This window comes from Danio rerio, chromosome 16 (genome assembly GCF_049306965.1).
Source record: "Danio rerio strain Tuebingen ecotype United States chromosome 16, GRCz12tu, whole genome shotgun sequence".
NCBI lineage: Eukaryota > Metazoa > Chordata > Actinopteri > Cypriniformes > Danionidae > Danio > Danio rerio.
In genome coordinates, this window is record NC_133191.1 from 4,715,499 (window position 1) to 4,731,829 (window position 16,331).

Here is a 16,331-nt window from a genome sequence, read left to right on the forward strand (position 1 = left end):
TGAATAATCATTGTACGGAGATTATATAAATTTTACTGGAAACATAATCAACAGATATATTACTCTAACTCATTATCTGCCTATTATAGGCATATTCATGAAAGGTTTGCAAAGAAGATTCATGCTAACTGGTAAAAGTATGTTGTAGTATTTTTTAAATATATTTGTGGCTGATGTATTATGATACACCTAAGCGGAGGTTTTTAGTATTTCATTTTTAAATACATTTCAATGTATTTTGCCTATCACGGCATAGTTATTAAATGATTATGTTAAGGAATGTGCTGAAAAACCCCTCCGCTATTCAGTAATTGGGAAAAGGTGGGGGGGGGGGCTAATAACTATTACTTTTTTTTTTACCCCAAAAAAAATCGAGTTAACATTTTCTTTTAAGTAAAATGTTCTGTAAAACATTTTTTTTTCATTACAGTATTTACCCTTTGCCTTAACATGGAAACCTTTTGCGTGGACTGGATGTAGTGATGCTCATCTCTGCATTCACGTCTTTACAAACTTTTTACAACCAAAACGGTGCACATTCAGCGACGATAATCCTTTTTCTGGGCACATTATTCAGCCGTCAGACCGCTGAATGGCTGAAGCGCTCATGCACTGAAAGGCCTTCTAGGGTGGCTCGATGGGCGGAGCTTCTGAAAGTGGTCATATAGTGGCTTCACTAATGTACAGCCAATCAACGGCCAACCTTTATGTGCTCACCCTGGGCTTTCTCCACAGGTGACCAGAGGGGTGAAATCGCCTTTGCCCTTAACCCACAGACACACACACACACACACACACACACCAAACTGCTCAAATCCTTTAGTTCTTTAAACCATTCTTTGAGTTTTTCATGCTGCACTGCTTATGGAAATAAAGCTTATGATGTCATAGAAAGTAAAGCAACCAGCAATTCCCTTTGACGCTCATGATTTCGATAAAATCAAGAGTCTGTAATTTAAAGATTTGAATCAGAAAACATTGTCTAAGAGGATGCATTTTTGTATCTTTAACTCCCCTATGCGCCTTGCTACACTTTCAGAATGAAAGGTACACCGTGGTACAAATAATGTTCCTTAAAGAAATTTTGTACCTTTGTAAAAGTTGAACCTTATATGATACAGAAAAGTCCTCTTATTATACTGTTCTGTACCTTTTATGGTGCAATTAAAATGAAGGTACACAATTGTTCTCATACAAAGGTACAGAAGTGTTGGACAACTCCTTCTTTAATACAATATCTATGAAAATCATCATGACTGGAAAGGCAAAGTGATTTTATGAATAATTTCCATAATAAAACAATGAATCCTCATTTAAAAGTAGGTGTTTAAAGAAACTTATAAACATTCATTCTTAAGTTCTATAAAACAAATCAACTATTAAAACAAAACTCTAGGTATTGTAAACTAAACATTTAAGGCATTTTTTACAAACATTTGGTAATCATTCTCTGATAAATCCAGTTTCATTATTGATATCCGCACCTTTTGGCATTTGCTTTCCACTAAGCAAATTAGCCGGCAAAAGAGTTTGTGAGGAGTTTCACAAGCCATATATGCAATTAGTTTGTCCAAACTACATACAATTGTACTTACTATTTGCACACATGCGCCAAAGCATTTGCAATATGCTTAAATCATTTAGAAATGCCACTCTGAAGTGAACAATAAGCTAACTGTTCAGAGATCTGCACTCATTGTTTTGAAAAATAAAAATTTAGATCAAGAATTGAGCCTAAGCAATTAAGAATAACTGTAATATTTAATAAATAGTCTTTTTACCATTCTTTAATTTACCCTCCTGTCGTGTAATGAATGGTTATCCAGAATATATTCAACCTTTAGACAGAAAACATCCCCATGCACACCACCACAACTCACTAACTCACACATTTTAGATTGAACATTTCTTTTGCAGGTACGCAACTCTTTTACTCGCACATGTGCCGAACCCCCAGCCTGATCTCACAAGGAAACGTAACTATTTACATTTGTCAGTTTAATGGCTAATTCGTACAATTCAGTCGTACAAAATTATATGAATGAGATCGTACAAATTCATATGGATTGGCCACTAAATCAATAAGTTGCCATCAGAGTGTTTGATCCTCTAATGTGAATCAAGTTCCTGATAAATCAATGTATCATTTCTTAGACAGGTATCTGTTACTTTATGTGAACCCATCTCTGTGTGTGTGTGTGTGTGTGTGTGTGTGTGTGTGTGTGTGTGTGTGTGTGTGTGTGTTTCTTTCTTTCTTTCTTATTTTATTATTTTTGTTTATTTATTTCTCTCTCTCTCTCTCTCTGGAAAGAAACACAGAAAGAAACTTGTTCCCTTTCTTTTCTTGATTGTCTTGTTTCTTATTCCTTTTTCTTTCATTTTTTTTAGCTTAGCAACAATTATTTTATTAAATTAGACAGTTATCATCTCGCTCAAAAGTGACCAAAGTATGACTAGTTCTGTGTCCATGCTCACCGTCTATACCAGGGGTCATGAAACCTGTTCCTGGAGGGCCGGTGTCCTGCAGATTTTAGCTCCAACCCTAATCACACACACACACACACACACACACACACACACACACACACACACACACACACACACACACACACACACACACACACACACACACACACACACACATATATAATATAATATAATAATATATATATACTCGATCCAGTTTATCAATAATTTATAAAGTAATAGTAATTACTTTAATATTAAAGTATTATTAATATTAAAGTAATTTATATTTTAGTTATTTATGTTATTAGTAACATTTGTATTTTTGGTTGGCCTGTGTAAATTGTATATGTGCTCTATAAATAAAACTAAAAAAAAAAAAAATCATAAATAACACTACAGCGACCTCGTATGGTCACCAGGGAAGCTCTTCAGCTTTTGTGGACTTGAAGTATCAACAAAGCTTATATAACAGGTTATTTATTACTCGTCACTACATACCATCCCATTACTTTCAGTCATTTAAATTGAGTGGCAAATTTCTATATAAGTTTTGCACGAATTCATCTCACAGTAGTTAGTTGTCAGCTTGGTCGCTATGGCAACATTTTGTTAACGCTGACAAATCTGACAACCAGGTAACGTTAAATCGCATCTTCATACAAAGTAACGTGTCTTGTTATATCTGTCGTTTTTAGCTAAATTATAACTTCTTTTTTGTTATTTAAACTTACTCAGCAGCATGTCTTCGAAAACTCGGTTTTCTATGATCCACAGTCCTCAGAAAACCAACAGGACAACACCGACATCCAAGTAAACTCGTATTTTTCTCTCATACTGAACGTTTTGCCTTCAAACAAAATGCGTGAATGTTTTTTTTTTTTTTGTTTTTTTTTTTTTTTTTTGTATGTTTAGGTCTTTCCCTCGGTGTAATAAGAAGAATTCCGGCAGTCCTGTTGGAGAGGAACCAAACAAAATGACTGAGACCGAAATAGCACAGTAAGACAGATACAGTTGATTATCTATTGTTTATTTTGATCGTCATTAGCCTCTATCAGTGTAGTAGCTATTCTTCCTGGGGTCCAACGAATTAAAATAATGATAAAAATAATAATAATTAAGCTCAACAGTCAAGACTAGAAGACAAATTTACATTGTATTAAAACATTTGAAAGCTATAACCAAATTTCATACAAAACATAACAAAAGACAATGACGCTAAAACCATTTTAAAAGACAAATTTAAACCATAATAATAAAAAAACTAACACCAAACATATGATACTTAAACATCAAACATATGACTTTACTGATTACTCATTCATTCATTTTCTTTTCAGCTTAGTTCCTTTATTAATCATTGATCGGCACAGCGGAATGAACCGCCAACTTATCCAGTATATGTTTAACGCAGTAGATGCCCTTCCAGCTGCAGCCTATCACTGGGAAACCCCCATACACACTCATTCACACAGACTACAGAGAATTTACCCTACACAATTGCCCTATAGCGCATGTGTTTGGACTGTGGGGGAAATCGGAGCACCCGGAGGAAACCCACGCCAACACGGGGAGAACATGCAAACTCCACACAGAAATGCCAACTGACCCAACCAGGGCTCGAACCAGCGATCTTCTTGCTTTGAGGTGACAGTGCTAACCACTGAGCCATCGTGCTTGGCATATAAATGTAATTTAATCACAGATGTCTGCGATGTGTATATTGTACTATTAATTCTACAATAAATACCGTCTTAATATTCCGTACCCATTTTACCAATAGTTGTGACTCCTCGTTTACATTAGAAGTTAATGTTTTTCAATTTATAAAAGATAAATAGATAGCTATAATGCCTTTTCCCTGTCTGTCTCTGCAGAATAGGGAAGCCTTTGCGTCAGAATATTTGCGTAGAGATGCTTCGAGACGGCTTTCCACACTCATTTAAGGAGCTGTTCGCACTTCTGCAGCGCTGGGATGAAGCGGACGACGATCCGCACAAACTGCAGACTCTACAGCTTCACCTCACTCGGGCTGAGGCGGCAGAGAGAGCTGGTAATTGTTCTACCCTTTTTTTTTTAACCCTTGTGTTCTGATCAAATTGACTAACTTTTCTTTATACTCATGACTCCCGTTATAATTACAAATTTTGAAGAAGCCATGAGACCATTCATTTGTTTTCTTTTTGGCTTAGTCCCTTTATTAATCTGGCGTTGACACACAGAATGAACCGCCGTGGCTCTATAAATTTAGACTTCTCCAATATGTTGTTTACTAATAATGTTTATCAATAATCTCTAATAATGTTAATCATCTCTCTTCCCCTTGAGAATATATATAGTTCAAGTCAAAATTATTCACTCTCCTGTGATTTTTTATTTTGCTTATATTTCCCTTAACAGAGCAAGGAATTTTTCACAGTATTTTCTATCATTTTTTTCTTCTGGAAAACATCTTATTGGTTTTATTTCGGCTAGAATAAAAGCATTTTTTTTCTTTTTAAACCATTTTAAGGTCAATATTATTAGCCCCCTTAAATATTTTATTCTCGATTGTCTACAGAACAAACAACTGTTATACAATAACTTGCCTAATTAACCTAGTTAAGCCTTTAAATTGCACTTTAGGATGAATACTAGTGTCTTATGGGCTATTAAAACTATTATGTTTAGAAAAACTTCTCTCCGTTGAATAAATTGTGGGGAAAAAATATAGAGGTGGGCTAATAATTCTGACTTCAACTGTACTACATTAAATCCTCTGGATCTGTGTTTTGTGCTGTAGGAAAGTATGATGAGGCGTATGAGAACCACATGCTTCTGGCCAGGTTTTTCACAGAGGACAAATGGATGAAGCATCATTTCCTTGAGCTGGCACTCCGTTCAGCTCGCAAGGTCATAATGGACTCTGGCAAAAGAGAAGCTGAGGCCAGGTCACTTGTGGGACAAGCTTATTTAGAGAAAGGTAACGCACACACATACGCAGGTTTTTGATTTTAAAATTAAATGTAGAGTCATAGTGCCAAATGGTCCCCATAAATATAGTAATACCAGTAAATTTTGACCTTAAGGGGGCTTTTTTTGGTGGTTCCCTTAAGGAAAAGTATTTTGACACTGTAAAACTGCAGAATGTGTGCTTTGAGGGAAGTAGTTTTTGGTTGGGGTTAGGGGGTAAGTGATAGGGTAGGGCAGTGTTTCTCAACCACATTCTTGGAGAACCACCAACACTGCATGTTTTGGATGTCTCCTTTGTCTGTCTCACCCATTACAGGTCTTTCAGTCTCTGCTCATGAGCTGATGATCTGAATCAGAGGTATTTGGTTAGGGAGACAACGAAAATGTGAGAGCTGGTGGTCCTCCAGGAACATGGTTGAGAAACACTGGGGTAGGGTATGGTTAGGTTGGGGTAGAAGATAGGGTAGGGTAAGGTAGGGTTGAGCTGAGTTGGAGTTGGGGCTGGGGTAGGGTAGGGGATGGTTGGGTTGAGTTGGGGTAGGGGATAGAGTAGGGTAGGGTTGAGGTAAATTGAAGGGAGTTGAGTTGGGGTAGGGAATAGAGTAGGGTTGGGTTGGGTTGAGTTGGGGTAGGGGATAGCAGGGTTCAACGCTAAGGATTTTTTTCTGCTGGCCCAATCGGACTAATGGTTCAGATTTTTACTTGCCCTGCCAATATTTTCACTGGCCCCTCCAAAAAAAGTTAATAGCTATTTCTTAGCCACAAATATAACAAAAAGTGTCAAAATGTTTGTAAATATAGAATTTAAATATTTTTTAAAAATTATAAATGTGTAATGAGCAAAATTCAAAGTGTTTTGAAACAAAAGATGGCTAAAGACCAGCCAAACTGACGGCAAACTGTACAAAAGATCACTTCATTTTTTTTAGTCGTGGTGTACCCTGGTATATGTCTGCTTCCAAGACGTTAGAAACAAACGTTTTCCTTTAACATCATCATTTGATGTTACCGCCATGTTGCTGTCTCTTCCCTGTACTAATAATGTGCTCACATCATCCAATCAGATAAGAAGAACCGAGAAGGTAGCATTTGAAGGCTTGAAAATACAAACTGTTTCTCAATTCTAAAACTGTATTTGCACGCAATTGACAAATAGTCACAGGCAAATTAAACTTTAGTAACAAGGCAACAGTGGCCCGATCGGGCCAGTAACGATCCTGTCTACTGTCCCGAGCATCTCACACGCTGGCCCCGGGCCATCAGGCAGTCCTTATTGTTGAGCCCTGGATAGAATATAGTTTGTACAGTATAACAATTATTATGTCTATGCGAAGTCCCCATAAAGATTGCTGTAAAAGTGTCTGTGTGTGTCTGCATGTTTTACAGGTGATCTTGAGCTTGCACAAGAGCATTTGGAGGTGTTTTATCAGCTAACCGCAGGCCGAACTTGGCAGGACAGCAACGGCCGGATGCAGCACTCTCGCTCATGTGAAGAGCTCCAGACGGTCTACACGCTGATGGCACAGAGATCTCTGCAGGATCAACAATATGAGCAGGCCATTAAGATGTCTAGAAAGGCCTATACTATTGCTAAAGAGTGTATGCACACACTGTTCACTCTTAAGGCTGATTTATACTTCTGCGTCAAGAGCACGCGTATGCTATGGCGCAACCTACACATAGACTCATAGCCCTCTCCGTGGCCGTCGCGACATTGACGCACACCTCAAAAGAATGTAACTACGCATTGCAACAACGCATAGCGCAAGTTCTGTGATTGGTCGGCTTGGTAGCACTGACGAGTGTGAGCGGGACCTCACTGCTAGCTAGTGTTTAGGAAGTGTTATTACAGAGGAACACAAACAGTGCTCAGAGTTATAAATGCACGGCAACGAGCAAGGCTTGTGCCGTGGGTCACGCCGATCTTTTGACGCAGAAGTATAAACCAGACTTGACAGTGATTTACATTAGCTATAGGTTCACAGTTGGCCATGCACCCTAACTCAACTACACTGTAAAAAAATTCTGTATTCCACTCAATCGATGTGTGTTAGAGCAACATGAAGGAATTAAGTAATCTTATTAGGTTTTACAAATTTAAATGGATTGAACATAAAACAATGAACTCAATTGTGTTGTTTTAGCTCATCTCAAATAAGCAGTTTAAACAAAAAACAAACACAATTGTTTTGAGTGTACATGAAAAAAAGTTGACCTCTCTGTGAACACTTGATCTGTGTAAACTGACCGAAATCTGTTTAACCTAAGGGAAAAGTAAATCCAGTGATATCTACTGTTATATGCTTAAATTATACACTTTGAACACTGACTAACATGCTATGAGTAGGCCCACACGGAATCTGTGCGCGCAGAATTCTGCAGATATGTAGCACATCATTAATTCTGTTTATTTTCTTAAGTAAATGTGTGTAAATCTATATCTAATTAGTTTTTAAAATATTTACAGTAATATTATTGACTAATGTGGAAATGTTCATCTGATTTATGTACAATGCAGTCTGTACAGTAATATTTTCTGTCTTTTAGTAGATATATTATAAGTGAATTTCATTTTAAACATTAAATAAAAGTTAAAAAGGTATTATTTTTTTATTTTACATATTAAGATTTTAGTTATGATACTCCCAAAATAATTCTGCAGAAATCCGCATATTTTTACTAAAATTCTCAGCAGAAATAGCAAGAACGTCCGCAGATTCCTTCTGGCCCTAGCTATGAGTGTCCAGCAGGCAGCGCCCCAAACGAAGATCCTGCAGCATTGATAGAAAACATGCCATCTGTTAATGATTTATAAAACGTAACATTCTGTAGTACATTTAGTTATTAAGGCCATTTAGCAATTTTTCTATGCATGATTTAATTGGACGGGTATCACGGAACAGATTACTCTACTTAGCCAATCACTGTAGACAATTTAAAAAAGTAGTTACTGCAGGTGGGTGAGGCAGTGGCGCAGTAGGTAGTGCTGTTGCCTCACAGCAAGAAGGTCGCTGGTTTGAACTTCAGCTCAGTTGGCGTTTCTGTGTGGAGTTTGCATGTTCTCCCTGCCTTCGCATGGGTTTCCTCCGGGTGCTCCGGTTTCCCCCACAGTCCAAAGACATGCGGTACAGGTGAATTGGGTTGGCTAAATTGTCCGTAGTGTGTGAGTGTGTGTGTGAATATGTGTGTGGATGTTTCCCAGAGATGGGTTGCGGCTGGAAGGGCATCTGCTGCGTAAAAACTTGCTGGATAAGTTGGCGGTTTATTCCGCTGTGGCGACCCCGGATTAATAAAGAGACTAAGCCGACAAGAACATGAATGAATGAGTTACTGCAGGTTAGAGGAAAAAGGCACAGTAAATGCACCGATACAGCATTAAGTATGTACACATTTTTTTAACTACTAACAATTACGTGACGATCACAGTCATTTAAGTACATGTAATTAGTTTCTTTGCACCTCTGGACGTACTACTATCTCATGACCTACACGCGTCACTGCATAAATTCTCTCGCATGGCCTCATGGGATAATAAAGTATCCATTGAAAGCACACTTCAGAATATCATCAGTAGTAATAAGCCATTCGGGTACTTGATTGTTTTTAAAATACTATGAATTCGGATATTCTTACATGGTTCCCATACTGATCGCACACTACATAGTAGGGAAGTATGTGATTTCAGATGCAGTCATAGTTTTAGTATAGTTTCGATTTTCAAAAGCTTGGTTGCTTATGCAAATCAAACTAACACCTCAATACATTTTCTCTTGTAGCGGGAGATCGAGCGCTGGAAGGAGAGGCCGCCTATAGACTGGGTCTAGCCTATCAGAGCACAGGAGACCAGAAGATTGCTATGAAGGTGTGTTCGGACTCACTAATTCTGTTTGTTCATTCCGCTTATCGAAGCTAATGTTGCTTTCGACAGTTTTTAAGCTCATATATGGAGATCGCCTTGACACTTGAAGACACAGACAGTCTGGGAAGAGCACATGAAGCCATGGCCAAATGTCTGGAGAGGTACAGGAGATACAAACAGATACACACATACACACTTTCAGACATTAAATTTAAGAGTCGACATGAAACTGAAGTAAGGGCGAGGCAGTGGCGCAGTAGGTTGTGCTGTCGCCTCACAGCAAGAAGGTTGCTGGTTGGAACCTCGGCTCAGTTGGTGTTTCTGTGTGGAGTTTGCATGTTCTCCCTGCCTTTGCGTGGGTTTCCTCCGGGTGCTCCGGTTTCCCCCACAGTCCAAAGACATGTGGTACAGGTGAATTTGGTTGGGTAAATTGTCCGTAGTGTGTGAATGTGTGTGTGGATGTTTCCCAGAGATGGGTTGCGGCTGGAAGGGCATCTGCTGCGTAAAAACTTGCTGGATAAGTTGGCGGTTCATTCTGCTGTGGCGACCCTGGATTAATAAAGGGACTAAGTTGACAAGAAAATGAATGAATGAATGAACTGAAGTTAAGATTGTCTTTTTTTCTGTCTATCCACTTGAAATGGTCTTGAAATAAGAAAAATATATAGGACAGTGAAAAAATCCTGATGAAATCATGTTCTTTACGAACCCATCGGATTGTCAGAAGATGAGGGTTGCTAACAAAATGTAAGAAGTGTGATGCACTAGTATATACAGTTGAAACCAGCAAGTTTTTTTTTTTTTTTTTTTGAGAAATTGTTATAACTTGAAAGTCAAAAGTTTACATACAATAAGTTTATTCTGCATCTGAAAAAGCTCAAATGATGGTGTAAAAGTTTTGGAAGTTTCTGATTGGCTAATTGACAACATTTGAGTAAATTGGAGGCACAACTGTAGAACAGTATTTAAGGAAAAGCTCAAACACACTGCTTCCTTGTGTGACAACATGGGAAAATCAACAAGCAAGAATCAACAACAAAGCAAGAATACAATTTGCTAAATTACACTGGGAAAAAAACACATTTTTGGAGACATTTCCTGTGGTCTGATGGAGCTAACATTGAACTGTTTGGTCATAATGACCAGTGTTACATTTGGAGGACAAAGGGGAAAGCGCACAAGCCTAGGAACACCATCCCAACTGTGAAGTATGGGAGCATCAGTTGTGGGGCTGTTTTGCTGCAGGAGGGACTGGTCCACTTCACAGCATAGATGGCATCATGAAGAAAGAACATTATGTAGAAATACTGAAGCAGCATCTCAAGACATCAGCCAGGAAATTAAAACTTGGCCACAAAAGGGTCTTCATAACAGACCATGACCGTAAGCATACTGCCAAATTAGTTAAAATGTGCTGTAAGGACAACAGAGGGAATGTTTTGGAATGGCCATCACAAAGCCCTGATCTCAATCCTATAGAAAATTTGTGGGCAGAGTTGAAAAAGCTTGTACGAGCAAGACTGACTCAGTTACACCAATTCTGTCAGGAGGAATGGGCCAAATTTCCTTCAAACTATTGTGAGAAGCTAGAGGAAGGATATCCAAAACATTTGACCAAAGTTATACAGTTTAAAAGCAAAGCTAAAAAATACCAAGGAAATGTGTGTAAACTTTTGACTGTCTAGAAATTAATAAAAAAAAATTCTCAAAAAAAAAAATTCTCACATTATTCTGGCATTTAGCAAATGTAAATCATTTAGGTAATCTTAACGGACCTAAAATAGTAAATGTTTAGTATGGTTTACCATCAGACATTTAAAAAAAAAAACAATGGTTATGTTCATTTTTTAGAGTGTATGTAAACTTCTGATTTAAACTGTACATATAAAAATAAAGCCCTGGTCAGATCACACAAATTTGTCACGATTTCGGCACAATTTCTTTGATGTAGGGGGTCGTGGGGATTTGTAAACGACAAATGAGCATTGTGACACAAGATTTAATTGTTTCTTTTTGTGTAATGTGGCATGGTTCAAGACAACCGATACCATGCCTGCGAAGCCTCATGACACCATCAGAGAAAGTCTAGCATGTTTAATTTTTTTCTCGTTCATCACGACGAGTTCTCGTTCTTCAGACACTGTGCAATAGGAGCATGTCATTTCTCGGTTATCTCAGCAGATACAGCCGGTCAGGTAATCAAAAAAATAGACCTCATATTTACGTATGGGTGGGTCACGGGTGGATAAGATCAATCATTGGTTATGCAAACTGTAACTATGTTTTCTAAAATATTAAAGTGGTTTAACCAATTTTATCTGACAGACTAGCACAAATATGCAGACATCTCCATTCTCATGAAGAGTTTCTGAGTTCTCTCATCCTTCCGACAGAGTTTGTTCTCCCGAATTAATCTGGGAACATGTTCAGTGCTGCGAATACACTGCAATAGCAATTCCTGCTTAATAAATGTGTCCTTAATAGTGAAAACAGCTTAATATCAGCTTCTCTGAAACTGAATATTTCACTTCATTTTATTTAGGCTAGATTATTATTTCATTTAACAAACCAACACAATCTCATGGCAATTCATGTTTCAGCCTATATAGACTTGTTTTGAAGTGCTTCACCTCAAATGTTATTTGTTATTTTTGTTTATAGATCACTGAGACCAATATATATTAGAATTAAGATCAAAATTATAGCAATTTTTCCAAAGACACGTGGTACAGGTGAATTGGGTAAGATAAATTCTGTAAGATAAAGTCTGTAGTGTATGTGTGTGAATGAGTGTGTATGGGTGTTCCCCAGTGATGGGTTGCAGCTTTAAGGGCATCCGCTGCATAAAACACATGCTGGATAAGTTGGCGATTCATTCCACTGTGGCGATCCCTGAATAATACAGGGACTAAGCCGAAATACGAATTGTATTTTTGTTTGTGCCCCTCCACTACTCAACTATACGGGTGGACGATTTGTTTCGCTCTGAGGAAAATAAGGATTAAATGAATGCTTTAGTGTGATTGCATTACAAACCTCAGTTATATATTCGCTATTTTTTTATGTCATTACTTCAAAGATTATGTCTTGGGCCTTTGATTTTTCCTCGGTGCTTATGTGCTTTCATTTTCTCCTTCTCACTCGCAGCAAGTTTAACCGAGGGAGTGTTTAATAAGCAACCCTGACAGGAAAATATACATTTTGATTTCAAAGAAAATATCTTAATATTACAAAGGAATCCTAAGTTTGATCCTATCTATGTCTTTACGAATGCCCTTAAATAATGTAGTTATTAGTTGTCTGCAAGCATCAGTGTTTATTGAGACTGAAATAAGATTTTAAAAAATTAGAAATATCGTTATAGCAACACTTGTGGGAAATAACGTTTATCGTAGACGTCACGGGATGACTGATCGTGAATGAACGTGTAGTCTGGCATACTTGTTACCCACGAGCACCCGGGGGAAACCCATACCAACACGGGGAGAACATGCAAACTCCTCAAAGAAATGCCAACTGACCCAGCCTGCACTCGAACCAGCGACCTTCTTGCTGTGAGGCGACAGTGCTAACCACTAAGCCACCCCTGTATTATATTATATATTTTTTAATCATTAACATTGAAGATACAGATAATAGAAACCTATTTTTCACTGTAAAAGGGCTGACCCCTCAATACATCTTGTTTTGATGCCCTTCAGGGGGATCAAGCATTGTTTAGAGGGGTCAATCCCCCCATACCCCCCTGTAATTCCTACCCTGCTTGCGATCCCCTTGTACAACATTATTAAATAAACCTCTCAGGATGTTTAATACTATAAAATTTGTCCAGGAGGTAGCAGTATAACTGATAAACAGTGCCAAGAGAGCAACCACATCTCTGAATGCTAATCGGCTAGTTTTAATACAATGAATTCGGATATTATGGTTTAAGCTGAGAACACTGATAACGGCAGTGTTTATATTTTTGGTTTGCTAAATGTGTATAGCTATGATGTCTTTTTTCCTCAGTACTTGTGTGTTTGTGTTACAGTGAAGGCAAAATAACCGAGGCAATTGAATTATGGGAGAAGTATGTTGAGACTTGTAAAAGCAGCAAACAGGACCAAAACCTGGAGAGAGCCTATATGAGCCTCGGACACATCCTCAAATCTCAGGTAAGAGAGAAACTCGGTTTGATATTAGAATTTGTTGCAGATTATAATGACTTGGAAGTTGTATATTCTAGTCAAACTCTGAAGACTGATGGAGGATTTGTTGGGAATAGATTGGATTGATGTGGTTTAGCGTCAGTGGATCTCATGTGATTGGCATGTTGATCCCGCCCTTATACCAGTGAACACCAATCAGAGAAGATCAGAGATGTCATTGAAGTGGGAGGGGAAACGATTAAGACCCAATCCCAATTGTATTTTTGTACCCCTACTCCTTCCCCTTGGCTCTTGAAACAGAGTGTGAAGGGGAAGGGCTTCAAATTTTACCCCTGACCGTGCGTTCACACCGAAAGCGGCGATGGTGTTAAAGTAGCCGGAAGTCATTTATTTTTAATAGCGGCGCGGCATGTTTTCGCCGGTGTGGGTGTCAAGCAGTGTTGCCAGATGTAACCGACTGTTTACAGCCAATCTAAAACCTGCTGAAAGCCTTAAAAGCACCGCCAAACAATCTGTAGACTATAATAACCTGCTGAGGAGCAGGGTTGGGGGTGGGGGGGGATGGGGAGAGGGTGTGTCTCGTTGGGAGATTACAACTGTTGTAAGCGTTTGTATGTGGAGAACCGGGGCTATGGCACCTGTTTGGGAGATCAGAACAGGTTTATAAGTGAAGATGGGCTGGCGGGCATGCCGTTACAAAACGCCCAATTTTACACTACCCGCCTATGTCATTTTTACCCGCAAAAATAAATTCAGACCCGCCCAATCTGGCAACACTGGCGTCAAGGAGAGTTGAAATCAAGCTTTATGGTAATGAGCTATGACACGGTTCAGCGGCAACCAATTGGAATGTAGAAGTCCACCGCTTGAGAGGAGTCCAGAGAACACAGCCCTGTGAACTTTGGTTCCGACCAGTTGTTCCCAAGGGTTTGATTACAGTTCATGGACCAGTTTCTTCCTCCATTTCACAAGTGGAAGTAACTTTAGTGCGATTAAAATGGCTGCCTCCTTGTTTTCTCTAGCTTGCAAATTATGTATTTAATTGTGTTTTGTTACTTGGAACTGCTTGTACTGTATCAGGCTAACTCTTTATATTGTCATATCGCGTCTAAAACCACGTTGAAAACGCGACGCATGCAGCTTTGTTTAGATTTAAATGCGTTTGTGAGCTCACGATCCTCTGCCGTTTGTCATCACAATGGCCACCATCAGCTGTTCCTACACATGTGCGGTGGTCAAGTTTCAAATGAGTTCAGCTTTTGCCGCTGTGTACTGAATTTCCATGAAATTACGGGAGGGCCGGGTTTCCAGGTGGCTGCTACGATCCGATCTTATACCAATGTTGGCGATCTGGGGCTTTCACTGACCGTACCAAAGTGCTGAGGACCAGCGAGTGGTATCCCCCACACCATTACACCACCAGCAGCCTGAACTGTTGATACAAGGCAGAACGGATCAATGCTTTTATGTTGTTGTTGGCAAATTCTGACCCGACCCTCCGAATGTCACAGCAGAAATGGAGACTCATCAAACCAGGCAACGTTTCTCCAATCTTCTATTGTCCAGTTTTGGTGAGCCTGTGTGAATTGTAGCCTCAGTTTCCTGTTCTTAGCTGACAGGAGCGGCACCCGGTGTGGTCTTCTGCTGCTGTAGCCCATCCGCCTCAAGGTTGGATGTGTTGTGTGTTCAGAGATGCTCTTCTGCAGACCTCGGTTGTATCGAGTGCTTATTTGAGTTACTGTTGCCTTTCTGTCAGCTGAAGCCAGTCTGGCCATTCTCCTCTGACATTAACAAGGCATTTGCGCCCAAAGAACTGCCGCTCACTGGATATTTGTCTCCCATACTTCACTCTGGATATATGGTTGTGCATGAAAATCCCAGTAGATCAGCAGCTTCTGAAATACTCAGACCAGCTCGGATTGCACTAACCATGCCACGTTCGGTCACTTAAATCGCCTTTGTTCTCCATTCTGATGCTCGAACTGCAGCAGATCATATTGACCACGTCTACATGCCTAAATGCATTGAGCTGCAGCCATGTGATTGGCTGATCAGAAATTTCCTTTAGAGCAGTTGGACAGGTGTACCTAATAAAGTAGCCAGTGGCTGTAGACATGTTTTTTATTGATATGAAGCAAAAGTGTTAATTTGTACACGATTAATGTACATTACTTCGCTACAGCAATGCACATGTAAAATCATGAAACGTATTTTAATTTTACAACATTTGACATCAATATTATGTGTGTGTGTTTGTCCAGAAGCGGTACGGCGAAGCTCGTGTGTATTTTGAGCGCGCGCTTGAGCTTGCCTGTCTTGAGGGTTGTCCGAGGAGAGTGCAGGAAGCTCAGGTGTATGTGGGCATTACTCGTGCGCTCAGCACTTTTCCCGCATATATGAAACTCATACAAGACCAGAACTTAGACGCACTACTCGCCTGGAAGGACAGGCGAGAGGACCGCTTCAGTTCGGCAGCATCAAGTGAGCCAGAGTCAACAGCTCAGTCTAACACTGTCGTTCCATGACTCGCACTCTCTACTGGAAATGAAGAGTGGACTGATGAAATGTCTAAATAAAGTATTGGGTTAATGAGCCCTTTTGGTTTAAAGGGCTCTAATTTTAGTCTTTTAACAAGATGTTAAATAAGTCTGACATTTCGTTCCACTGTATGTCCACGCTTAAACTTAAACTGTATTGTCAACAATATCGTTATCGCAATAAACGCCAAAACATATGGCTCTTACATTCAGTGTTGTGTTCTTATTTATGATTCGTTCCACCGTGGCCCAGCGAGACACGACGTTTCGTTCCACTGTATGTCCACACATGTAGTGAAATGACATGACAGCTCAACTTCATTTAAATAGTCAATAATATCGTTATCGCAATAAATATAAAAAATA

At 39.2% G+C, this 16,331-nt stretch overlaps 1 protein-coding gene across 2 annotated transcripts; it reads left to right on the forward strand.

The window, feature by feature from the left end:
• Positions 1-2,752: 2,752 nt before the first annotated feature.
• ttc29 (tetratricopeptide repeat domain 29) lies at positions 2,753-16,171 on the forward strand. 2 transcript variants are annotated; one of them, XM_017351381.4, is made up of 10 exons: positions 2,753-3,104; positions 3,208-3,279; positions 3,382-3,465; positions 4,344-4,519; positions 5,249-5,428; positions 6,805-7,017; positions 9,195-9,280; positions 9,347-9,438; positions 13,311-13,434; positions 15,690-16,171. In XM_017351381.4, the coding sequence occupies exons 2-10, from the start codon at positions 3,209-3,211 to the stop codon at positions 15,951-15,953; spliced, it is 1,290 nt and encodes a 429-aa protein (XP_017206870.2). In that variant the 5' UTR covers positions 2,753-3,104; position 3,208; the 3' UTR covers positions 15,954-16,171.
• Positions 16,172-16,331: the final 160 nt, after the last annotated feature.

Bases quoted from the DNA above. Each gene is read 5' to 3' on its own strand.
- ttc29 (XM_017351381.4), top strand. From the start codon at position 3,209: ATGTCTTCGAAAACTCGGTTTTCTATGATCCACAGTCCTCAGAAAACC. The intron at 5,429-6,804 runs GTAACGCACACA...CATGTTTTACAG, and splicing joins ACAAGCTTATTTAGAGAAAG to GTGATCTTGAGCTTGCACAA. The intron at 9,439-13,310 runs GTACAGGAGATA...TTTGTGTTACAG, and splicing joins ATGGCCAAATGTCTGGAGAG to TGAAGGCAAAATAACCGAGG.